The sequence below is a fragment of the Xiphophorus couchianus genome, chromosome 3 (assembly GCF_001444195.1).
Source record: "Xiphophorus couchianus chromosome 3, X_couchianus-1.0, whole genome shotgun sequence".
NCBI lineage: Eukaryota > Metazoa > Chordata > Actinopteri > Cyprinodontiformes > Poeciliidae > Xiphophorus > Xiphophorus couchianus.
Genome location: NC_040230.1, coordinates 16152277 through 16179690, shown reverse-complemented (window position 1 = coordinate 16179690; position 27414 = coordinate 16152277). Strand labels below are relative to the sequence as shown.

At 38.7% G+C, this 27414-nt stretch overlaps 2 protein-coding genes across 5 annotated transcripts in view; one reads left to right on the top strand and one right to left on the bottom strand.

Moving 5' to 3' along the window:
* Window positions 1-606: 606 nt before the first annotated feature.
* On the bottom strand, window positions 607-13141 carry erp44 (endoplasmic reticulum protein 44). Its single transcript, XM_028012315.1, has 11 exons — window positions 12972-13141; window positions 8642-8714; window positions 7404-7443; window positions 7078-7193; window positions 4758-4942; window positions 4542-4657; window positions 4283-4457; window positions 3988-4099; window positions 3748-3889; window positions 1288-1390; window positions 607-1205 (listed from the first exon to the last, which is right to left on the bottom strand). The coding sequence occupies exons 1-11, from the start codon at window positions 13029-13031 to the stop codon at window positions 1098-1100; spliced, it is 1230 nt and encodes a 409-aa protein (XP_027868116.1). The 5' UTR covers window positions 13032-13141; the 3' UTR covers window positions 607-1097.
* Window positions 13142-13219: 78 nt separating this feature from the next.
* Window positions 13220-27414, top strand: part of invs (inversin) — a 30461-nt gene continuing 16266 nt past the window's right edge. For 3 of the 4 annotated variants that reach the window (XR_003594886.1, XR_003594885.1, XM_028012302.1), the window contains exons 1-5: window positions 13220-13370; window positions 15109-15215; window positions 23014-23113; window positions 24941-25107; window positions 26541-26714. Coding sequence is in view for 2 of the 4 variants with exons in the window: in XM_028012302.1 (XP_027868103.1) it covers window positions 15213-15215; window positions 23014-23113; window positions 24941-25107; window positions 26541-26714 (444 nt within the window). In the remaining 2 variants the exon portion in view is untranslated. Of the gene's footprint in view, window positions 13371-15062; window positions 15216-23013; window positions 23114-24940; window positions 25108-26540; window positions 26715-27414 lie in introns of all 4 variants that reach the window. The other variant, XM_028012303.1, reaches the window with a different exon arrangement.

Below are 27414 nucleotides of genomic sequence, written 5' to 3'. Positions count from 1 at the left end.
TACCTCAGCAACAAACTAGGCTCTTTCATTTTAAGTTCAAATCAGATTGATCTCTGATTATTGATGTATTTTTTACGAGGTTTGAAGGAAGAGCTTTAACCAGAGGCACTCTGGGACAGAGAGGTCTCCCCACAGCATAATGCTGCCACCACCAGCACTTTGAAATAGGGATTATGTGTTTTAGGTGTTAAGAAAATAATGTTAAAAATCTCTGTCATGCTTTTTAGGAATTGTGGCGTTACTGATGACAGAAACAGATAAACACCCCCCACTGTGGCACCGTATAGTAAAAAGTAGAACATAAAAATATCCGAGGAGCATTTCATAATCCAGAGCCAGAATACAAACAGTACCAGAGAGAGAAGGGTTGTATCCCAGAAGGATGGAACAGTTCAGCCACTTGTCTCGATTAGAAATGTTGCTACTCCTACGAGGCGTCTCTATCCCCCCCCATCTGTTTGATGAGGAGACATTGAAATAAAGCTATTTTAAACAGGCATAACGTTTTAACATGTGCTCTACAAATGAATTAGACAGGAGTTGGTCATGGTGGAGATGCAGCCATGAGGTTAATGAGGTTACAGGAGCATCTTGCATCGAGACAGGCTGAACTGGAACAACCCACAGATAAGAACCACACAGCTGGAGTGAGGACACGGTTTGATGCTCAGGGCAGAAAAACAGCGTGATGACAAAAAGACTACCTAAAATAAAGAAAACTCTGCATTTAATTTAGACCAACATTGTGATTCCAACGTAGCACAAACATATTTACAACCTCCAAAGAAATAAAATTAAACTTCTCTTTATGTCCTAAATGCTCCAGACCCTTGCACACACGTTTTCTTCTTCATCCCCCCGTTCTCCTAAATCAAAATAAAAATTGCATGACAAAGAGTTATGAAAATATAGGCTACTCCAACATTATGTTATGGACCGCTCTCTCCTTGTTCTTCTTTTTGACGTCCTCCTTCTCCATTTTTCCAGTAAGGGTGTTGGGTGTTACTCGTCTGTCCCGCTGGCCTGTCCCAACCCTGACCCCTCCCTGACCCCGGGGCGTGGCATTGAGTCTCAGGATCCCTGCAGGGCTGCTTAGGTCACAGCTCGTCACGGTCCCGTCTGAGGATGGTGTAGCGGGTCTCGCTTGGTGCCAGCTTCTGGAACGAGCTCTCTGGAGGACTGCTGGCCACCTCTTTCTCCGCCTCCTGAGAACAATAGTCAGATTGAACTAAAAGGGCAGCATTTCAAAATAAAAGTGGATTTCCTGTGGAGAAACCAATGGCCGACCTGTCCAGGTGTGCTGTCTGTGGGATCAGGACCGTGGTGAAACTCTCTGTGAAGCTTTCCGGAGTGAAGATCCAAAACAAACTGTTTTAGCTTTGCAGGAATACTGAGGGGAAAAAATTAAATAAAATGAAACAAACCTTCAACAAAATGTGCTTAATGGAACTCATTTACTATCGGTATGAAGTCAAAGATTCATATTTCCCTAAATCCTGTTTCCAAATCTCTTTGACCCATCTTTAAAGAATAAATACAAAGTTTTGTCATAAGGTAATTATTGTGAGCAAAAAAAATATCATTTTTAAAAACTAATCACCACTAATATTGCAGTTTTTTTACCTACTGAACAATATACTAAGCATGAACTATTTTAAATAAAATCTTTTTTTTTTTCTTAGAGGAAACAGATTGTAAATCCAAAGATTCAAAAGGTTTTTGCAACATTTTCTAATTAACTTAAAAGCAACCAGTTTGCTTATTACTTTGGGTTTGAATGAGGAACACTGAATAAATATTTTGTCTATGCTCAGCAATAAAAACGGGATCTTGATCAGTCTTCATTTCAAAACACTTGCTGTATTTAGCCAAATTTTAGTACAGCAGTTAAAATCAGATTTTTGCGCACTACAGTGTAGCTTAGAGCATAAATCAATGAGTAGATGTGGCTCTATTTACCATAAAAACACAAGGAAACCAAAAGGCTTGGGAAATACAATCACTTTGTGATGCATCTAATACTTATATAAGCAGATTTTAATTTAAAAGTCATAGTTTTGCCCTGATTGAATTATTAAATTGTGGTGAGGGAGACGCATAAAATCAGTCCACCCTTGAAAAATAAGGAATGTAGTCTGGAAATAAAACAATTTCTCCATTCTTAAGATTATTTTTCCACACATATCCAACAGCGATACGCTGGAGCTACGAAGTTGGTTGGCGAGAAGAGACGCCATGAGACGAAACAGCCGATGAGTCCTGTTGAAGCATGAAAAGAAATCTAATCTGGTTTATGAATTGATCTGAGTGATGGGGGGGGTCGTGTGCTGGTGCCACATCAAACTCACCAGTGTGACACATCAGGACACACATAAACAAACATGTATATGTAACATACTGTGTGCTAATGTAATTACAGGCTGTGTGCATCACATGCAGTGCTGATGTGATGTAATTAGGTTGTGAAGGAGCTACTAAAGTCCTCCAGGCTACTGTCTATCTGATCAGAGCCTGATTGTGGGGGTGCGTTGGGGAGCAGAATAAATAAGATTAAATTAGATTAGACTGGATTAGTTTAGCACTTATTGCACGTGCCAAATCATGTCACATTAGCTCCGGTGTCCTGGCCCATTCATAAAGGACAGATTTTAGGAGGTGTGGCATTTATCTGCTGTTCAGCACTTTGTGTGTGTGTGTGTGTGTGTGTTTTAGACAAAATTCATTTGCTCATGAACGGATCTCATTATAAACAATTACACGTGCAGGTGAATGATACATCACACAACTCATCATCAATCAGAACTATTCAAAGGAATGTTTCCCTCTGCATATAAAACAAGATTTATTTAACAATTACGAGTACCGTACCATTTAAGCCAAATTTCATTAACTTATATTAGAGATGCACCAGCCAGAAAGTTTTGATTGATTTCAAACCTCCAGTTTTTGTAAAGCTCCGGCCTGTCCATACACATTTTTTTAAGAAATCCAATTAAAATATTATTCGGTTATTGATTATTCACATTAAAAGAAGAAGTGATGTCACACCATTGGTGAGCGGGAGGAGATGCTGTAAAACAGAGTTTTTTGACTCATATTTTAAAAAACTAAAAACACAAGATTACATTTGAAGCTTTTTATGCAAACCTCACTCAGCTCGCTTTGCCTCAGAAGTTGGAGTTATGATCACAAACACACACACACACACACACACGCAAACACACACAAGAATTCAGGGCGTTAGAAAAACAGTGAAATTTGCTAATTGTCAGGGTTAGGATTAACTAGAGGTTGGTAAGTACAATGCTTTAATAGGATGTAAATTCTCAGAAGTGCAAATAAATTGTTTTCATTTGCAACTTTCACTACACTTCGGCCTGAGCTGCAGACATATTGGATTTTTGAGTTTGACTGGATGCACAGATGCTGATCCAGACAAAGATCTCTGAACAGAACTGAGGTCAGTATCCAGTGCAACTGCAGATAATTGAAAACATAATGAGAGTTGAAGGTGTAAACTTCTATTTGTATCTCCTCAAACCGGTGGCAAACAACTTTTGTGATTAAAGACATACAACTGAGATAAAAAGCAAATGCCACTCAAGCTGAAAATCATATAAAAATTGATTTCTAATTTCTCGCAAAATAAAAACATTTGATAATTTCTTCTGATCTTTGAAATAAGAGTTCAGGATGGAGTGAAATGCAAGAAACTTTTGTATTATTTGAAATGACTCAAATACTTACGTGAGGTCTTTGAAATCAGGAAAGACATACATGTGCCTGAACGAGTCTATGGCAATGACGGGACAGTCAGCCGGAGTTTTCTGAATGTGGAGCAGAGGGTGGCGGAACTTATCGCAGTCCGCATGAAGGAAGTTTATAGATCCTGACGGAGACACAACATTTCACAAACACCATCTTTGTGTACAGGAAGTCGTGACTGATTAAAATCTAAACTGGTAACATCTTCTAAATGCTGCCTACCTTTCTCGCTGATGAGCTGTCGAGTTACTTCATTCTGGAACGTTTCTAAACTTTCAGAGTCTTCTTTAAGATGGAACAAAATGAGGAAGGGAAGTCCTTCTTCGGTCAGCTCCTGGAAATCACACATACGCCCACGAAAAGAATCAGTGTATGGATCAATAACTAAATGGACGCCTGATTTTCCTTTCAGGACAGATTTTAGTGTAACCTGATACATGCGTGCATATTTATCAGAACAAGTGCCAACATGAATTATTTCTATAAAATATTCAACAGAAAAACGAGGTAAACAAACCTCCCCATTTTCAAAGGTGATCTCCCGAACTAGAGGCACACACTTGTCCTGTGCCCAAGTGTACGTCAGGTCAAAGTTGGTGAGGGAGCCGAGGTAGACCAGGTCAGGGGCGCCCTCGCCCACGGGCTTGTAGAGGACGCTGTCTCCGCTGAAGCGCTGAGACGCCGACACAGCCCTGGATGGACAGAGGTCAAGAACAAACATATGAGTAAACATTCAGTGAGAAACTGTGCAGCTGTAAAAATGGCGGTGAGCTCACCCAAACGCAGCGGAGAAGGTGCAGTCGTCTCTGAGGATGTTGGCAACTTTTTCATATGTGCGGTAGTTATCAGAGTCCTTTTGTTCAAAGTATCCGATAATGTTTCTTTTGCTTCTCTGTTGAGTTAAAGTGTAAAGTGTTAAATGATGACCCTGTGCGATTTAATTCAGTCACAAATGTTTATATGTAATTAGACATAATGCTTTTGGCACTCACATCTATAGTATTGACCTCCTCCATTGAGTGTATCTCCTTCACAGGGTCGACCTGCTGCTGGCGGATAAAGTCAGCGATGGCGGTAACCGACCTCTGACCCCTGTACTCCCTCTTCATCATCATCCCATTGCGGAACAACTTCAGCGTCGGATACTTGGTGATGCGGTAGCGCTGAGCTATGTCGGCTACACACGGGGGAATAGGAGGAGTTAGGCAAATGAACTGATGAAGAGCGAGATGCAGAGAGAAAAAACAACCACATGGAGATGAAGAGCGGAGTGGTGACAGAGACAGCAGTTAAACCAGAGTCTGAAAGCCCAGCCCTCAGTCATCTCCCAGCTCTGATCTCCCACATGAAAGCAGCCCCCCCGCCAGGAGTAAATATTCGCGCTGCGCGCACTGAATGAGTGTGTGTGTGCTTGTGTGGCAGGTGTCAATCTCTCTGCGGGGCGTCTCTAAGCCTCCAGTCTTCACAGGATGCAGCAGTTTTGTCATTAGTCTTCAAACAGTTTGCAGGTCATCAATAATTCTCTTTAATTTGCTTTATCTCAAAAGGCTGAAGCTGGCAGCTTGCGTGTGTGAGCTCTGGTGTGATGGGCATCTCCGTGTGAACACGTGCATCAAATATAGAGTATAGATGTGCACCTCTTTCCCTTCCCACATAAAGTTTGTTGAATTTCTTTGAGCATATAGTCAAACAATATAAAATGATTAAACCTATAATAAAAACAGCAGATCAGCAAACAAACGCAAATACGTTTTTACATTTTAGATAAAACTTGCAACCAAACTGAGACAAAAATTATATTTTTTATTTATTACATGTTTAAGATACTTTTTGAATATGCAAAGTTTATATGAGGTTGAGCTTCTAGTTAAATATTTTTTTCTTGAATGAATAACATACATTTATTAGGTTATAGCAGTCAAATGGCATTACAGAAGAGCTGCAAAGTCTTAATTTGTGTCTTAATGAAGCTGACATCATGCAGTCAGTGAGCATCTTGGTTATGATGCAGTGCTGCCGTCTCCAGATGTCACTTCACACCTACCTGCCAACTCAGCTCAACGAGATCTCCCTTCTATCAGACTAAACTGCATTTTTTAAGAATTAAGGTCATTTTAATGACTTTTATGTGAAGTTTTCTGCAGTAATACTGTAGTATTGAGAAACAGTGGTACTTTTTAGTGATGGTTATGACTACTTTGAACTGTCAAATAAAGACTACTGTTCATACAAAAATAAAAACCTTTCTTTACCAAAGGTAACACATATCAGTTTTAGTTTTAAAATTACCTTTTAAAAAATTAAAAGATAATTTTTTTTATATAACACATTTTCAGCAACAAGACCAGGACAGAGTTATTGCAACTCAAACAATAGTTTCCATAAATAAAGGACAAACACCTCGTTTTTAAAATCACACTTAACACAAGTGGTTTCTTCAAAACAATTCATCGCATATCAAAACCAGCTACGCTTTAAATCCAGATATTCACAGATGGAGTTCTAAAAGCAACATTTCTGCAAGTTTCAGTGATTTCTCAAGACTTTCTGAGAACATTTTAGGCCCTTTATGACTAAAATTTAGGACCAACTTAATGAAAATTAAATAACTTAAGTTTAAATGAGTACTTAGTAATAATCAATTTATAATATTATATATTGTAACAAAATCTTTTGATTTTATTTGCTTAAACAAAGGTCCAAAAGACAGTTAAAGGGGTTGCAGCTTAAGACACCAAAATTCCTCAGACTGAACCACAACAACCATACCAAATAAATGCTGTCTGTAATTCTAAGCAAAACAAATTAAAGACAGAATAAATAAAAAAAATTGTACATCGGGGAAAAAAAACAATTAAATAATCATCTAAGTTTAAGACTTAACATAATTTCAGACTGGTTTTAATAAATCTGGACAAATTCAGGACTTTTTTTTTAACACCTAAATTTAAGATTTTTCAGTTTAAGGCTTTTTAACACTGAGCAGAAACTCTATAAAGTCTTGACTTCACTTCTAATAACCTACGGCGAGTCTAGGACAAAACACTTGGCCATCAAGAAGACAGCTCAAAAACATACAACCAATATTATTCAAAATATTTTCACAATTTCACAAAGTTGAAAATATTTAACTTACTCCGTTCTAACAAAACCCATTCTTTACATTAAATGTGTTTCACGCTGGTGCAGCATTCACTTTAACAATTACCGGTAATGCGGTTCTCACAGGAACGTTGCAAGTTGTATTGTTAGTAACATCTTGAACAAAGTTAGAGAACACACAAAATAGCAGGTAAGGAAAATATTACTCACAATGTTGGTCACAGTCGACCCGAGCAAACACCACCTGCTTGGTATCAGGGAACTCGTCCCGCACGATGTTTGACGCCTCCTCAAAGATCGGATGGAGCATTTGACTAAATCTACACCTGCAGAAGGTTTAGATTTTGTTCACTTTGCACAACTTTGTAAAAAAAAAATGTTAAAAGGTAATAAAATAAATCAAGTGGTAAAGCTAGAAGAACTATTTTCCATTTAGGGCAGGAAGATGTAAAGTTTTGCAAAAACTCAATTTAAATGCGACTTAAATAATACAAAAAATATCAAAAAGTATCATAAAAGAAAAAAGAAATACTTACCAGTCAGCGTAAAAGTTGACTAATGCTACCCCAGCATTATCTGCAAGAAAGACACAAAATCAATACATAAATAAAGGTTTATTATTACAGAAGAGCAGAATAGACTGCCCCACTATGAATTTTTTTTTTCAATATAATGACAGCATCATCTTACTATTACATGAACAACAAAATCTGACCTAATAAAATTTATTTATGACGTATAAGCCTCGCTTAACTTTATTCCGATCAGTTTATCCAATCAGTATTGCTGTTTTTCAGACTAGCCGATTCTTGTTTACGCTTCTGCAGAAATTTTCATGGCTGGACATGCAGACAGGCAGAGATGGCACATTTAAATACCACTTGTAAACTATCTACTTGTAAACTATAGCAAACTTTCCAATTGGTTATAAAAATTTTAACTCTGGTTGTTAACAGAAAACTTCATTGCAACCTTGCTCAAAAGCTCCCTAATCGGAGCGTTTGAGACTATAGAGTTATTTTACAATGTTTTTGTTGTGTTAACAAAGGAAGTTATTTTATGACATTAATGGTTTGGCTGGATCAACAATTATAACACAATAAGGAGATTTTACTGTAGTCTTGTCCCCTTAAAAATATGTATATTCACAATCAAAGCCTTTTAAATAAGCTAAGTATTTTGTTATTGCAACACAAACATATATTTATAGAAATGTGACAATTTTTTGTTTCTATATGTTATTATACACCGAGCCAAAAATAGTAGGAGATGGGCGTGCCGTGGTGTCGTAGGGGATAGCGCGACCCATGTTTGGAGGCCTTGAGTCCTCAACGCGGCCGTCGCGGGTTCGATTCCCGGACCTGGCAATATTTCCCGCATGTCTTCCCACCTCTCCTTCCCCCTTTTCTGTCAGCCTACTTTCATATAAGGGACACTAGAGCCCACAAAAGACTCCCTGGAGGGGTAAAAAAAAATAAAAATAATAAAATAAAAAAATAGGAGGAGAGCAAGTGCAAAAGTCGATATTACAAAAAACTCGAAGATAACATTAAATGGCAGTGTAGGTAGTGAGAATGTTTTCTTTCCCTGTCATACCAACATTTATCTGCCTTGTCTACAGCTAGATAAAAAGAAAGACAGGTTGTTTAAAAAATGTTTTATCCAAAACTAGATATTTATTTCAGAAATAAACACAAAAGTGATAGTCATCTAAATATAATGGAGCAAAATGTCAAACTTGTTTCATCTATGTACATCAAATGTAATTTCTTACTCAGGACATCATCGATGTTGGATGAGTCCAGACTGACGATTTCTGCTTTCCCCGGAGTAGAGAGGCCCATCACCTACAGTTGAATCAGAAACATCATCAATTAAAACTGAGTGCATGAACACAGCAGAAAAAAAGAAAAACGATGCATATGTGTGTGTCAAACAAACAGAACTTCCCACAAAGTAAATCAGAAACTGTAGCATTCGCGACTCTGGATTGATAACAGATTGTTACCCACACTGCATGGGGAAAACATTCACAGAGCTTCACCTTTTGTTATAATGCAGCAGAAAATTACTACCTCTGCAAGCAAATACAGACTCAGGCCTTCCTAGTGTGATGCTGCAACCATGGCACCTATTTTTGAGCATCTTCTACCATTATCCTTTGCTGGACCTCTTAAACTCCATCAGGTTGGATGGAGAATGTCGATGCAGACATTTTTATTCTTCTAAAGCGAGGATCGATCAGGTAAAAGTCTGGCTCTGGCTGGCTCACTCCATGACATTTACAAACTTCTTCAGAAGCCACTCCTTTTTAATGCTTGCTGTGTGCGTTGTCCTGTTGGAAAATGAACTTTCACCCCAGTCTGAGGTAAACTGTACTCTGCAGCAGGTTATTGCCATGTCTCTGTGAATTGTTACAGTTCAAACTAGTGTCCTGCTTCCTGCTGCCTGAGAACATCCCACAGTATGATGGGGCCACCACCATACGTCACTGCTCACCAGGTGATGATATGTACCTGAAAACATGACGCCTGGCATTCAGGACAAAGACTTCAATCTTTGTTTCATCTGACCAAATCTTTTGTCTCTCATATCCTAAGAGTCACTCAAATGCCATTTGACAAATTGGTTTTTTATTGGTGCAACTTTTAAAATATGTATATATAGTCAAGAAAATCAATTCAAGAATTTGGGAGAGCTTCACAAGTAGTGGACTAAAGCTGGAGTTAGCACATCAAGGCCACTGTACTCAGGCAAAACCTGCAGAAAGCTACAAAATGTCTTACTGGGCAAAGGAGAAACCAGGACTGCTCTTCAGAAGTCTAAAGTTTTTACAGATACAAGTAAAGTCTGCATTTCATTTAGAAATCAAGGTCCCAGAATGAGGAGGAATAACATCAGAATGCATTGTACTTGAACTTGCCACATTTAATGATGATTGGGGCTGCCACTGAGCTCTCTGAAGTCCACACACACCACAGCCTTTTACCAGGAAATGATAGAGCACTTCATGCCTCCATCTGCTGACAAGCTTTATCAAGATGGTGGTTTAATTTTGTAACAGGCCATAGCACCTGCTCACACTGGCAAAGGTAAAAAAAAAAAAAATTTAAAAAAAAGCTGGATCAGGGACCATGATGTTACTGACTGGCTAGCAAACTGGGCTGACCAGAATCCCATACAGAATCTAAGGAGTATCATCAGGAGGAAGATGAGAGACACCTGACCCCAACAGTGCAGATAATCTGAAGACTGCTATCACTGCACCCTGGGTTTCCTGAAAACAGCAGAACCATTGGCTGACTGCCTCCATATTTTTAAGAAGCCGGACATTTCTGTTTAAAATATTATTTTAGGGCGTGCCGTGGTGGCGTAGCGGTTAGCGCGACCCGTATTTGGAGGCCTTGAGTCCTCGACGCGGCCGTTGCGGGTTCGACTCCCGGACCCGACGACATTTGCCGCATGTCTTCCCCCCTCTCCTTCCCTGTTTCCTGTCAGCCCACTGTCATATAAGGGACACTAGAGCCCACAAAAGACCCCCTGGAGGGGTAAAAAAATATATATATATTATTTTAACTGACAAAGCAAAGGCTATGTGTACTCTACTTATTAACCTGGGATTTTCTTGCTTTATTGATAATAAATTGGCAAAACTTTCACACTAATATTTTAAACTACTTTATGAGGTAGTGTGTGCAGACTTTTTAGCGCTCCTGAGCGAAGCAATGTTTGGCCACAAATAAAAGAGACATTCTATAATAGCTGCCTCCCTTTTGACATTAATGTCTCTTATCTACCTTTAAAACAAGCCCTGATATATTTAAACCAGAAGTTCAGGTTTTGAGACATGCAGGCTTCTAATTAGAATATTCAACTTGGAAAAACAATAAACAGAATGCCACTCCCAGGGCTTAACCTTAACAGCAGCTACTATGTCAATTATGCAAAAGTGTGCTTTATATGGCTACTATGCATTACAGTGCTTACATTCATGTCAAAAATGTTTTCACCGCTTGTCCATAAGTAAATGCAGGTCAAAACTTTAGCTTTTTATAAGTAGCAAAGTATGCATCTAATGCTATACTACATATTAAAGATAAGTCATGTCAAGGTTGTATATTGGGTGGGAACAAAACTATGTTAATTATCGTTATTTATGTATGAATGACTGTATTTCTAACCCTAAATCTTTTGGTGATAATAAAGGTAAAGGTCAAAAGAGCAAAAGTGTGCAGATGGAGAACACACCACAGTTGTGTCACCTTTGCAATATCACACTTTTACAAATTTTTTTCCTTTCCACCTAGTTCCTTTTTTCAGTTCATTTCAAGTATATAATGCTGCTCACTGTCATATCCGCTTTAGTAAAAAATTCTGACATGTCAAGACTTTAAAAATATGCTTAATGTATGAGGTGTGCTCCAAGATAACTAAAGATCCGCTTTAACCAGGATGTGAGAAGAACTCTACCGCATTTAGAGCTGGATAAATATATTCATAAACAAACAGGTGGAAATACCACTGTCATTTCCATAAGTCAATGTATAAAAGGAAGACTTGAATTACTCCTGTACTAATAATTAATATCTAATCTGGTTCCTATGATCTACCCACAGGTTCTTGATGGGTATGAAAGCACACCAAGGTTGTAAAAAGTTCCAGTTTCAAAATCACTATAATTTTTGTTATATTGTTCCTACAGCTTTTGTCATATTGTTCCTACAGCTCTGACATCCATTATAATTGGATGTCAGAGAAATGGGTCGGTGAGTTCAGGGTTTCTTTAGCTGTCAAGAGCATATATTAATGTATCTCCCCCACCTCCTGCTGCATACTGATAAGCAGTTAATTGAGAAAGAAAAAACAATACATAAAACACCTATATTTTTCTTGTCTTACAAGAAAAAGTTATTTGTGTATCTGAATATTCCACCTCTTACTCTTTCGTAAAACTAGAAAAGGCATGCAGAATGTCTGTAAATCAGCTCAGTGCAGGTTAATTAGCCAGCTAATAATAGCTTGTTAAAATCAAAGTGTTACTCTGCTTAGAGCAGATTTAGACCTGTTTTTTAATTAAACTAAAGAACCAAAGTCAATTTATTTTTATGTTTAAACTTTAGAACTAATAACATTTACAACAAAAATCTTTCAGGTTTTCAGACATGCAGGCTTTTAGTTATAATATTCAATTCGGAAAAACAATACACATAATAATGGATAATCTACAAAGTCAAATTAATCATTTTTGCAGCTAACTGAAATAAAAGGCACAAAGGATGACACCCCCCCCCCCCCCCCCATTAGTGTCATTTTTAAAATTCAATGGAGATATAGCACAAAGCATAAATAACTTATAAAACGTGCATTCCGGATGCCTTTATAGTAAAATGATCTCCCCATTTCTGTATCATTTAATATTCATGTTATTAGGAGCCACAAGTTGCAAAACTGCTACAACTAATTGACAATAACTTATTTCAAAACTACGTAATTTCATTGCTGATCGCTTCTGACTTCACAGAATGCTATATGACACCTGCAGACCCACAAACTGCCACATTCGCCGTGGTTAAACCCATCAAACCATAGGTCTCTGCAGCTCAGAGAGAAGTTTTCATTTCAGGGCCAAACTAAGCTTCCCTTTAGTTCCGGGTTGTCGGCCAATGAGAATGAGCCACAACAGAGGAATTTACCAACCGGCGAGCATCATTCAAAGACGCATATATAGCGACCGAAAAAGTACGACAATAACTTTGTGCAGTAAAACAACAACAAATGCTTAACCCGTCCAAACAGTAGGGCAACCAATAAGCTTCAAAAAGCGTGCTAGCAATTAGCAATGACTTCACTGTAATTAATAGATAACAGTAGGTAGCACCTACTACTGACTATTCTATTGCTCATTCAGCAAAATTGATCAAAATTTCAACGTTATCACCACATTTTACATTTTAATAAACACGCCTCTTATATTGTAACATGAATTCAAGCTTTTAACGGGAGTACAGTTGACCAGCGAGCAGGATTTAGCTAACATTAGCTCCATCTGTTAGTGACCGTACTGTCCCCGGCTGTAAAAAAAAAAAAAAAAAAAAGACGCTTACCAGCAATATAACAGCGGCGAAACGGATATCCAGAGATGGAGATATTGCGAACAGTTTCATTGTATGTCGTGGTTATTGGAGGAGGTGGTGTTGTTCAGCCTTCCCGGTCAGTCTCGACGCCGCTCTTCTCTGTAGCAGGAAACAAACGGCGAACAGAACTCAGGGTGACCACGGAAACCCGAGGCGCACTTCCTGGTTATCGCTAGGCTTTCTGGGTAATGTAGTTTTAGCCGCGTTGTTGAACGAGCGCTATCCACCTCGGAGAGAACTCAAAACATGGCGAGTGAATTTCGCTGTAGCGCTGTAACGGGAGTTGTAGTGTTTACAGCGTTGATCCAACGGGACGCCTGAGAGGAAAACTTTCTGAAGAGTTTTGTCTGAGAAAAAAAGATTCCGAAGGTAAATATGACTACAAACAGGACTAAACTGGAATGATACATTATCAACATTTCGAGTGGTTTTAATCTTAGGCTGTGTTGAACCATAGTATTAGTACGAAAAATGTATTTCGCGAAACACAGGAGAGTTGCATCATTGTAGTTTGAGGTTTGCTATTCCCACATCTATGTGTAACACAGCTTTTACCCCCTTTTGCACATGAAATCCTCATTTAAAAACAGTGTTTAAAAATGTACTCAGGGTTATGTTTGTGTTAACATTACTTTGATGATCTGAAACATTAGGTGTGACAAAAATAAATAAATAAAAAGACAAAAACGAAGAAATCCAAAATTAACATAAATGGTATATTCCAATTCCTTCCAACTGCATAAAACGTTTATTTGTAATTTTTGTTATTTCAAACTCACTAAAACGTTCAGATTATCTTGATATGGTAAGCTTGAGTAAAAACATTAAGATTCCACTTCCACTTATTTACTTATGTATTAACACAGATATTTTAAATATAAATATCATGAGCTAAATGCTATTTTGAGTGGAGAAGCAACCATTTTTCCTACTGCTACTGAAACCCATTGATAGGGTTGTAATTGTGTTATCTATAATATGTTTGTAGCTTTGAGTTTGTTTATAGTATAGTAGGTATTTATCCCATAGTAAGTATTGATATTGATATACAGACTCCGTCAAAAACATATAAGAAATATCCATTAAATGTAATTTTACTATTAGGTCCTTAGGGCGCACAATTTCATATATTTTAGTCGTTTTGCTTTTTGTAGCTATAGCAAGCTGATATTAGCATATTAATTAGTAGGCCTATCTACTTCTGGAGTCAGTGACTGTTTACAGGACAACTATCAAGTTAGCAGATGATGTTGGTCATACCATAGCCATAACCTAAATGTACATTATGTAACTTTTATGAAATTTGTTTTTTACACATGTTGAGACTGTCACTGTGTCATGACAGTATGGTATCAGATAGTCTGTGAAAAAATTGTGCTCCTCTGCCTTGTCGCGGTGCTAAACTAGTAACAACTAATCAGAGAGAGAAGGAGGGTCTTAGCGCTGTCAATCACCCTGGCATGTCCGCTCCCCCTCTATTACGCTTCAACTTCTTCCTGATAGCACAGACTGTTGTGAATGCTAGGCTAGTTAGCATAGCCACCGATGACATTGGATAAACAGTTTTCCTGTAAAGGTAAATGGTTTCTCCACCATTAGCACATTGAACAGCGAGTACATGAAGTTGATTGACAGCTCTAAGCCCTTCCTCCTAACCCTGATTGGTTGTTTTTGGTGCATTTCTTTAGATGGCGATAATGACCCAGGAGGACGTGGAGATTAATCTTTTCACAGATTATTTTTCTCATAAAAAACTGTCACAACATAGTGACAGTTTTAACAAATATGTAAAAAAAAAAAAAAAAACATACTGCAGCTTTAATATTCTGTGCTAAAAATAATCTTTTTTTAAAAAAAGATTGAGAAACCAGAAAAGACTTAAAATTATAGGAACAGAACAAAAAAAAAAGTTTTGCTGGAACACTTTAAAACCTCTGCATATCCTAATACCGGTAAGGCACATCTGATAAGATCAAGTATAAAAACTAACAGTCTCTCTCATCCCTACGTCTGTCATCAGCACAGCAGCTGAGTTTTACTGGCAGTTATTTGTGTGGACAGGTGGGTCGGTCTCAGCGTGAGTGAGCGTCTTTCTTTGCTCTGCCAGGAGCCAGGATCAGACCAGGTAGGGGACCTGGATGTGTCTTCACACCCACTGAGGATGATCTGAACTGGGAAGAATCCTCCAAAGTGTCCCCCCTCCACAAAGATATGGTAAGAATCCAAAACCCTAAAGCAGCATCACAAAATCCCAGAACCTTTCCTTTATACTCATTGTTTGTATATATGTTGGTCTCCAGTTTGTAATTACCCTTCAGGAGTTAAGACTGTAGAGGTAACAATTAGTAACAAAGCTAATTGTGGGTGCTGCATCTCCCTAATTGTTAAGGAGATTAGATGTTGAATTGAATCCCAGCATTAATATTTGATGTGCTAAAGCTGTCCATAGGGGGTTCCCAGTGTGGGACATAGTCACAGATGGAGCGAGGAAGAATCAGCTCCCTCTGAGGAGGAGAAAACAAATCACTGACCTGCTCAAATCATTAGTCAAAAATTTCTATTCTGGGATTTTTTGCATTAGAAAACAAAGCAATGTAAATTTGAAGAAGGACAAATAAATCTTGTCTTATTCATAATTATTTCTTACATTAGTTTTAGTTTCCATGTGTTTTAACATACACAAATTTAGATTAATTTCTAATTGCCCAGGATAAAATACACAGATTCTGATGTGCAGTGCCTTGGATTAAGTGTTCAGTGACTGTTTCTTGATTTTAACTATTTCACATTTTGTCACATTCTCACCACCAACAACTTTGAATTATTTCATATGGCATTTTGGAGTTTTGAACAAACCTTATTCATGTGCTGAAACACATTTAGCTCACCTTTCAGCAAGACAATGACTCTTGACGTATAGACAACTCTACAATGGAATGGACCAGTCAAAGTCCAGACTGGTTGCTTTCCGTTGCAAGACTTGAAACTCGATGTTATGTTTGATGCTCAGTCTGACTGAACCTCAGCTATTTTACATAGACAAATTCAAATGTGGATAAACACTAAAGCACCATTCATAGTGCTGTTTAGTTCTGTTCCCATTTTTATTTTTCATACACATGTTCACAAATATAAGACATTATTAACATGACGAGTTATGATTCAATTTTCTTTTCAGAGACTAAAATGCGGATATTAAAAATAAATGATAAACAGGAAGTTTAGCTTTGTACCATTTGTTACGTATTAAGACATCTTAGGAGCTATCTTGTAGACTAAGTTGAAAAAAGAAACATTTTAATAAAACAGAACATTTGAAATGTTATTTTTGCTATGAAACCTCTGCACTTGATTTCTTTTGTGGAGGAGTTATTTTTAAGTAGCAGCACAAAGCCGCCATCACTTTTATTGTTTCTTTTTCTGTTTTTTTTCTCCTTTTTTCCATTTTTCATCACTTCCATTGATTTCTTTTTCTGTTTGTTTTTCCATTTGATTACGTCCTCGTCCTCTGATTCGCCAGTGGGCACATTGCTCTCTGCACTTTAATTGGCCATTTAATTAGATCACAGTTTTAGTCCAATTAGACTTGGAGGTGTAGGGGCGAACAAGGATGGAGAAGGAGAGAGGAAAAAGTCCCCAAGCTGGTCTATCTGTCTCCCAGCCCCCCGATTCATGTTCTCTCCACTTCTCTTCAGTCTTTTCTTCATTTTACTGCCTGCACTGCTGTCTCCCCCTCTCCTCCTTCCTGGAGGCATCTTATTAGTGATATAATGCGATGACACTAAACGTACCACCTCTCTTACTTTCAGAGTGTCTGGCTGAACTGCACAGACAAGGTGAGAAGGACTCGTATCTAAATATTTTTTGGTAGAAGTTTCTTAAGAAATTGCATTCTTCTACCATTCTTAGGCCCAAGCTGGAGACACACACAAGCAAAGCACTAACTAAAACCATGAACTGCATGCTAGATACAACCCTTCTGATGCAGAGTGTATTTCAACTTCTGACTGGAGCTTTATGTTTATATGTGTTTTATATGTTAATAATCAGACAGCAGGCAGGCCTGTTGTAACCATAGGCATCACAAACTGACCCCTGTGGCTGTGAGATTGACAGCTGTAGTCCCGCCTAATTGCATTACTCTCCCAGGTGATTGGCTCGCGCCCCGGGGGCTCATTTGTCAGGATGCATTCTGGTAATGATGTAAATTAGCAGATCTATATGTCACTCAGCCCTCTCGCCTCCTGCTGATTGGCCCCGCTGTGCCCCCGGGGCTCGGCCCCCAACCAGTCGAGGGAGCCGGCTCATTGGTCTTCAGGGATCCGGGGAGTCCCCCAGAAATGGGGCTTCGCAGATTGGACATCCCTCTGGACTGATATTATCCTTCCTCCTACCTCTTTAGCTGTCAGTCAAAACCCAGGGCTCGTTTCCTGCAGCGTATATCTTTTTATCTGAAACATACAGACTCATTCTGAAACACACAGAGGGGCATGTAGGTGGCCTAGACAGCGGATATAATGGCCCCACGTTGACTAAGAACTTAAACACACTCTGTTATGACTCATAAACTGTAAATCTGTATGTTTTAAACTGAAAAAAACTGCGTGTGGGCGTGTGTGGGCTTAGCGTTGTGTAGTTCCCCCCTGTTTACACCCAGCATGTCAGAGCTGTCTTCTGTCAAAAGCAGACACCTTCACAGTGATGGACAGCCAGGAAAAAAAACGCTCTGCACAAACGCACACTCTGGTTTCTTTACCTTCTCGTCTCAATAGCACCTATTGATGTGCTGGTTAGGGTCTGTGTGCATGTACAGGCTGCAGCGTGTTTGTGTGCCGCACACCTGTAGTGTTGCTGAAAGGTCTCAGGGAAGCATCTGGATTCTTTGTTAAAGTCACTTTGGTTATATGAGGTAGAATATAAATAAAGACTAAATAATGTCAGCATCAGCATGAGTCGATACTCATACAGATGCACAATCACTTGGTCAGGACCTCAGCTGCTGATCGATGGTTTACTCTGAGTTATTGTCTTCCTATTAACAAGCCAAGCGCTCCCCGAGGAACTCCTATGAATAGCTAAATGAGACCACTCCAAACCTCTCAACGGGAACTTGTGTTGTTTTTACACCCTCCTTTGTTTGACTGCAGACACTGCATCTCAAAAAGCCTTTTTAGCCAAATTTGGACGCGCGGTGGGTGTTTCCAAAGCACTGCGTTTCTCATGAAACTATAACTGGCTGCATATGGCGGTCATGAATGTCCCACACATGGATTTGGATATTGACTCGTCCCTCTTGTGTCACTTTTCGGCCATATTATGATTTTCTGGGGTTTTTTTTGCTTTTAAGATTATTCATAATCAATTTGCTTTATTCCTGCAGCAGCTGGAGCCTTTCAGGTTCACTTGAAAAATGTAAAGAAGAATCAGAACACAGTAGGTCGCAAAACTATTCAGAACTCTTGAACTTTTCCTCATGTTGTCATGCTACAACCATAAATACCAATGGATCTTATTGGGATTTTAGGAGATTGACGAACACAAAGTAGTCAAAAAAAAGTAGAGTGGAAGAATAATAATGATGCAGGGTTTTTTTTTTTACAAATAAAAAATTATAATAGGGCTTTTTTGTTTTTGAATTGAGCCCCACTTTATTCCGGTAACACTGCAAAGATCTTAATTCATATTAAGTTTATCTGTAGAGTACCAATTCACAAAACATGTCATATGTAGTATTCCAAAATATGCTAAAGGTCTGCAGGTAGAAAAAACATGCAATGGCAAGATTACAATCTATGTATGTCAAAATAACATTAATCATAATATCAGCGAAAATGCCCATAATAGTTATGGAGGAGATGCAGAACTCCAGTGAACTCAGGTGGAAATGTCTGTCAGCAGGAGAGTGTGAAAAAGAAGGCTATTTCTGAAAGAAAGCCCGACAGAAGCTCTGTTTTTGGTTTGCTTTAAAATCTGACACAGCACATCACCATGGACACAGCATCCTCAAGTTAAACATGGCGGTAACATCATCATGCTGCGAGAAAACTATTATTCAACTCAGACATAGCTGTCACAAACAAGTAACTCAGGCAAAACTGGAGAAAAGCCAGCATATGACTGGAGTGGAATGGTTAAAATCAAAGCACCTTCATTTGATAAGACGGCTTAGTCAAAGTTTGGACCTAAATCCAATTGAGAATCTGTGTCAAGGCTTGAGAATTGCTGTTCAAAAACACTCTCCATCCAAGCTTAAGCTATTTTGCAAAGAATGGGCAAACATTGCTGTGTCTTTGAGTGCAAAGTGGCCAGAAATAAGCCCCAAAATACTTGCAGCTGTAACTTCAGCATAATAACAGTCTACAAATAAGTGACTCAGGGGGGCTGAGTCCAAATCCATGGCACACTTTTCAGATTTTTTTTTTTTTTAGATTAAAAGATTTACCTTGTATCATTTCCCTCCTATTTCATAACAGTGGTCGAAGTTGTGTTAGTCAACATGCTGTAAAATACCTAAGTGGTTCTAGTTTAAAGTGGAAAAAAAATGTGGAAAAATTTGAGGGAGGGAAAAATTTTCATGGTGCAAGAAAAGTTCAGACTACAAGGGGAAACAAAGTCTTTGTATCATGATTTTAACATCAAATCTAGTAAAGCTCTTTGTAAAATGCCTGCTCTTTCTGCACATGTTTAATATTAGTAATTGAAAGCTGCATGCGTGTATGTGCACACTTCTGTCTGAGCAATCGTTGTTAATTAGAGATGTTTAGAGAAGCTTGTGGTTAATTTTGGTGAAGTGGCCGTAAAAACTCTCTGCCTCTCACGGAAGATCGCTTTCCATGACGCGGCACATGTTCCAAGCACTCACGCAGCGACATAATCACACACACACCTTTATGGTGCTGCATCTTCCATTTCTTTTCTACCTAACCCCCTTTTTCACACACAAAGATGTTCCCTGGGTTAGGTCCCTACCACCTCTTGGCGGAGCGTGAGAAAGCAAGAAGCATGACAAGTAATTGCCATGCTGCACGCAGTGTCTACATGAGCGCTGTTTATGAGGTGACCAGAGGGAGGAAGAGTGGAACGAGAAGAAAATAGAGCAGCAACCTGGAGGATTTTCATCATTTCTTTGACAATTTTCAAAAATTCCTAGTCCTAAAAAGTGTTGAATAGTGTAGAAAAGGTGGGGGAATGGACTTTATGCCTAGTTCTGTTGTGTACAAAATAAACATTTGAGTTTAAAAATAAAAATCTCCAACCAGGTTCTTTAATGGTGGTATTTACGTAAAAGCTTCATCCATCTGTCCATGCATTCATCCATCCTTCCATATATAAAATGGAAAGCCAGTGATCAGAAGTTTCTTTGCTGATTTCTAATTTTCTTATTGATTTTGATTTGTTTTTTTTATAAGGACTAAACCACAGAAAAGAAAAATGCTGTTCTTTAATAGATTCAGTAGTTCTGTGTCCAGCACAAAGAGGTTCCAGGATTACCTCAGAGTATATGTCACTTACCTTCATCTGATTTCTAAGGTTGTTCAAAGTTAGTGGAAATGTAAATATTCTTTTCAGTATTTGACCTGTGATTGGGGATCTGAGCCCTTAAAGGGAAAATTGCCAGATTCCTCTTTCTGATCGATTGATTGGTGCATCTCCAGTGTTAAATCAGATCTGTTTCTAGACACAGTGATGAAAATGTTTTGGAAAAACTCTCTCATTGTAACCAGGAGTTTGTGCCTCGAGCGTTTATGTGTTTAGGGGCAATAATTGATTTCTGTGTTTTGCCTCGCAGGGCTCATCCCCACATTTCCCAACCCAACACACACACACAAACACATCCAGGCTTGCTGCAGTATTAATGAGACATGAATAAGACATGAAGAGAGACCCCCCTCCTACATGCTCACACAGGGTCCCCCCTCCCCAGCTGCTTCCTGTCTGCAGATTACCCAGCTTTCACTGGGTTCTGGTTAAGTGGGGCCAGGAAGAGATTTAACCCCCTCAGCAGGAGGAGACATCCAGCATCCATGTATCAATGTGCACAAACACACAGACACACACACTTTACGCCTTCAGTTATTGGAATTTTTTTGTGCGTCGAGGTATGTTTTAGGAATCTCAAATGGTTTAAAATGTATTAAAAAATCCTGGTTTTGTAATTTAACAGATATCTTTAATCTGTAAATAATTAAAGCTGGAAAATCTGTTTTGGCTAAAAGTATTAAAAAATTAAAAGAACTGCAGTAGTCTAGCCACATAAGTGTGTGCACTCTTAAACTAAATCTCTGCTGAAGCACCTTTACATTTAATTTCAGTGTTCAGTCTTCTTCTATTTAATACAATATTTGCCCACTCTATCTTCCTGATGTTCTCCTAATCTGTCAGATTGTGAAGACGTCTCTTGTCCACAGCCCCTGTTCTTATCATCCTACAGATTTTCTGTCAGATTAGGTCTAAAGATTAGAAAACTGTCATTTTCTCCTCTGAAGTTATTCTTTTGTTGGTTTGGATGTATACCTGCATTCACCACGATACTGAAAATATTAACTCCCACCTAAAGGGTTTGGATCAAAACTGACTGAGAGTTGGAAATGTTCATTTAACTTCATCCGTACTTATGATGCCACCACCCTCATCTGTCACGGTACGTGTTGTTTTCGAGATATGCAGTTTTGTTTTTGTGCCAAACATTTCTTTAAGAATTGTGTCCCAAAATTTCCAGTTTGGTCTTAGCAGACTACAACTTACTCTTCCACAAAGTTTTTTTGGAAATTTGAGCCACATGGTATTGGTATTTTTTTTTAGAAGAGCCGTCATCGGTTCTTCATTCCTACAGGATGTCCTAAGATGACCCCTCGGTGGGAGACAGAAGAAATCTAGTTAAAGTAACATCGCTGTTGGACAAATTCAATTCAAATTCAAAAATACTTTATTGATCCCAAAGGAAAATTAAATAAATGTCTAAATGTAATAATGTGTTCTACACATGCATGAAGTTGTTGTTCAGCTGGAAAGCTCCTTTAGTGACAGACTGCTGCATCCTAGGTGCACAAAGGAGCGTTATTGCAGATCCTTCCCAGCTACTGTTAAGACTTTATAACCATCATTTACATCCTTTCTGTTATTTGCACATCCTTCCTGATTTTTATAATTTCTTATAAATGGTTTATATGTACAAATATACATGTCTTGTATACTTTCTAAAATTATTCTACTCATTTCTTTTAATTTGATTATGCTATTCTTGATAATTGTACAATATTATTTGTTTATTTGTGTTATGCTTTTAATTTGCCTCTTCTGACTTTGCTTTTTCAGTGACCAGTTTCCATTTTGTCTTATCTTCAACTTGGAGAAATGTCCAGATTTAGTGTTTTTTGCCAATCCCTGAGAAATTGTTTATTTTCCTCTCCTGGCTGATACCTTTGTACAGAGATATTATTTTGATTCTTTTGAATCTTGCTGTGAACCTTGGTTTTAGCTGAAGGATCTAATTGAGAAAATGTTGGGTATATTCTACCAGGACAGCTGAACATTATTTTATTTTTTTTAGATTTGCTATGATTGACCACAACTGTGAACTGAGTAAGACCAAATGGTAAAAATCTGATCAGAAACTGTTTCAATTAATTATATATGTAGTATTAGTATTAGTTTTAATTTAATTGTTGCCTCACTAACATATAAGATTTTTACAGCGGTGTCAGGAGTGATTTTTAAATCTACTGTCGAATATTCTGTGGCTTTTATTTCATTTGGACTACAGAAAAAATGCAAATCAAGCTTTTCACCTCCAGGTTTGCTAAATCGCTGTATTTCCTCTAAAATTTTTGTCATTTTTACTCTCCTAAGTTTGTCTTACTTAATGCAAGCAATCTTTATAGAGAGCTATTGGTGTTGCTCAGAGCAAGGAGGACAGACAGGAAGCTGTCTCGGCTCATTATGTTGCCCACTTGATAAGTAAGCGTATGTTGCTTTAGGTTGAGTTGTGACCTTCAGTGTGTTTTTGTTGCAGGCCTCAGCAACGTCCAGCCCACGATCAGCTTCCCCCGGCTCGCAGGTTCATGCGGCAGCTGTCAACGGAGATAGAAGCGCCCTCGTCAAACTCATCACAGGTCAGACACACGCTGGCGTTCATCAGTAGCTCCCTCTGCTACAGTACGCTCTAACAGTATTGGCACACTTGCTGAAGATGAGTAAAAAGCCTTAAACATGGGCGTGCCGTGGTGGCGTAGGGGTTGGCGCGACCCATGTTTGGAGGCCTTGAGTCCTCGACGCGGCTGTCACGGGTTCAACTCCCGGACCCGACGATATTTGCCGCATGTCTTCCCCCCTCTCCTTTCCCCTTTCCTGTCAGCCTACTATCATATAAGGGACACTAGAGCCAACAAAAGACGCCCTGGAGGGGTAAAAAAAAAAAAAGCCTTAACATGACAATTGAAGAATGTAAAACAGTCCAACATTTAATTTGGGTACATTTTAAAATTCAGCACTTGGTCTTATACAATAACATGTAGAGAAAGGAGCGAGGGGTTTATTTATACAATCTGTGTAGATCAGCAACCTTTTTAGTCCATTTTCTCCTCATTCCTACAAAATAAAATTTAAGCCACAAATGTAATACATAGAAACATACTTTGTATATTGTGACATTCAACATGTCACAATCATTTAATTTCTACTTCTAATAAAAATAGACCCTACAAAAGAGAAAAATATACTTGATTGAGTACAAGGCGAGTTGAGTTCACATTTCTGAAACAAAGCACACAGCCTCCTTATTTAAAATCTATCAAATCAAAAAGAGTAACTGCAGAAAGTAGCATTTCCTATTGCTTTTATATTTAAATGCATTGCTTGTATTTCTGTAATTATGTATGCTAATGTTATTAAGAGACTCTGTGGGTCCATGGTTTCTATATTAATGGATCCCGATAGAGGACAGTTGATTTTCTATCTGGAGAACAAATCAAACATTTTCCGTTTCATGGTGGAGGTGACCAGATTTTTTTTTTAAATGTCAACGTTTCAAATAGTTCACACAGTAACAACCACTGTGACAAGGTTCTACAGGCCTTTGCGAGGGAGACCAGTTAAATTCAATTTATTTACATAGCGACAATTCACAACAAATGTCATCTTGAGGCACTTTGCAAATAAAATAATCTCAGTTTAATCACACATGCATTCTGATTGCAGTTAATAATCAATACATTACACTCAGTTAATTATTAAAAGCAGTTTTAAAAGTTTCTGTCTCAGGAAATCTCATTGCATCAAGTAAGTGACTTGCATCAATCCTCCAGACGGATTCTCAGCCCAAAGCATCACACATCCTCTACCATACTTAACAGTAAGAGTGAGCAGGAGATGTTTCACTGCAGCTTGTTGACTCAGTTAGTCTCGACTAAATAAAACAGACAGTTCCAGTTGAGTTTAGCAAATGGCATGTTTTTAAATTTGTGTTGGTTTGGGAGAAAAAGGCTCATCCAGCCATGTTTGTCAAAGTCTCATTTGTATAAAACTTTAAAATATTTTTTAAAATGTTCTTGTTTCTTGATTTATCCTGGTCTTTCCCATTTTGAAGAGCAGAAGAGAACGATGAGCCTCTTTATCATATTATTTACCAGAGAATTAATAATTAAAGTTTCAAGATTAACCTAAAAAGTGATATATATATATATATATATATATATATATATATGCATATATATATATATATATATGTATATATATATACATATATATATATATATATATGTAAAACATAGTTTATTCACATTGTGTATACGATTTTAGTGAGTAGATGTGAAGAGAAGCTGGTTGTGAAGGAATACAGACGTTTTAGTTCATTTGAACTTTGACAAGGAGCAGAAATGAGTCAATTTGTAAAACTTATTCTTTCAAACGCAGAATAACTAACTCTGACTGTGCGTGTGTAGCGGAGCCCCAGTTGAGGGACCATGAGGACCAGTTTGGCCGCACCCCCTTGATGTACTGTGTGCTGGCCGACCGGCTACACTGCGCTGATGTTCTGCTGAAGGCCGGCGCCTTGGTCAACAAGACGGACCACAGCCAGAGGAGCGCTCTGCACCTGGCAGCACAGAAGGTACCAACTCCCACAGACGCACAGTGGAGCACACTCAAGCATTTACCCTTTTATGCATCGTTTGTTCTGTATAAATTTTCTAAAACATATGGCAACAAAAGCTGCCCATCAAAATCAAAGTGAAGTTAAATGAGCTCAAGTGGGGAGCTAGTGCCCCCTAGTGGCTGCCACCAAAGCCTGAGAGTTTATGTGGGGTATTATTGATTAATATATAATGATTAAGGACAAACACTGCAGCTGTGAGTTTTTACACTGCACAAAACCTTACAAAGTATTTTTAAATAGTGCAAATATCTTGAAATAACTTACAAATAACTTTTCAGCAAGAACTAGGAACTTGTTTTAAGTCAATAATTCCTTAATGTTGATGAAAAAGTACTAGTATAAGTGAAATAATCTGCCAGTGATAAAAGATATTTTACTCTTATTATATGGAAAAAATGTCTTGTACCACTTCAATATTCAAGCTCCTATTTATTGCTGAAAACTCACTTGTTAGTTAGTTTTGTCTTATTTCAAGTGCACTAAGATATTTGCACTAGAAACTAGACCAAAAATACTTTTGTGTTTTTGCAGTGTAACTCATGCTTTTATATGTAAAGACTTATTCCACATCATGCTTAAGAGACAAACAGGAACATGCTCTTTTGTAACACAGCTACATGTGACAATAATACTAATGTCGCTACTTTTGATGCAGGATCATCATATCGTTAAGAAGAGATGGGAGGTAATAGGTTATTAGGTAGGATCTCAGCGATGGAAAGTGTGTGCATGTGTGTGTGCGTGTGTGTGAGTTGGGGGATGCAAGTGATGGGAAGCCCTGTCTCTTTGACATCTGATCAATAAGTGGCTGAGACAGCAAGAGAGACCAGGGATTACTGGTCTAATTGGACTGAGAATGGAGAGGACAGGATTACACACACACACAACCATGTGCGCGCATCTACCCACACAAACACACACGCTCTCCTCCACAGTCGAGATGCATCCTCACACACAAGATAGATCTGTCAGACTGTGGCTTTGCATCCTCAGAAAGGCAAATATACAAAAGCGCAGCCACACGTGCGCACGGCGTGGACATGCCGCCGTCGCCTGAGCTCTCCGCTGCGATGCATCACCCAGGGGGCCCGGTAGTTAAAGAGGCCAGGAGTGAGGGTGATAATGATGTGGAGGGGGATGACAGGCAGACGTGGCCGCTGTTTACTGTTTAACAGCTCATCACAAGCACTCAGTAGCGAGGCAGGAGGAAGGGGACGGAGATGGATGACCTGCGGATTGAAGCAGACACCACTGAAAAAGCCCTGCGTGTGTGTGAGTGTGCGTGTGAGTGTGCGTGACACCGCTGCCGGTTCATGACTGCCGTTGAGAAGAATGGCTGATTTCTAAAATTCCCATCAGCACGGTTCACCCTGGCGGTGTGTTTGCAGGGCAATGTGCGTTTCCTAAAGTTGCTCCTGTCCAGGCGTGCCAACTGTCTGCAGAAGGATTTGGAGGGCATGACCCCCCTCCACCTGGCCACGCGACACCCGTCTCCCAAAGCCCTTGCCCTGCTGCTCAAACACATCGGGCCTGGAGAGGTGGACACGCAGGACAAAAATAAGGTTCTATAATCCAGACACACACACGCAAGTAAAACTATTCATCCGCCTCTATTTCACGTTACATCCATAAACTTCAGCGCATTTTATCAGGATTTGATGCCCTAGACCAGCGACTTGCAACCTGTGGTTCCTACAAAACCAAAAAGGAATTGATTTTTTTTTTTTTTATCTACAACTACTACTCAGTGGTTGTTGTTATTGTGTCTTGTCTCTATGCTGTAACTGCGAAGTAATTTCCCTGCTGGGATGAATAAAGTACTTCTATTCTATTCTATTCTATTCTATTATGGCTGAAGCAAATTGTCAATTCAGGAGTTTTTCAGCAAGTTCATGTGCAGAATGTGCTTTGAATATCTACAATACTTTTTAAAATAACTATATTCAAACTAGGCTATCTGTCTTTCTTAATTTTTCATATTTATAGAAAAGGCTCACGTCATTGCACATTTTTTTCTTTTGTAATTAAGGATTCATTTTATTCTGAATATAGAAATACATTCTACCAACCTACCAAGACACCAAAACACCTAAACTAACAACCTGTGCAAAGAGAGCCTTAATCAGAAAAGAAGCCAAGATGCCCATTGTAACTGTTTCGGAGCTGCAGAGATCCACAGTTTAGATAGAACAGCCTGCAGAAAGATAAACTACCAATCAGTTGCTCTGTGAATTTGGCCGTTGGGGAAGTGTGGCAAGAGGG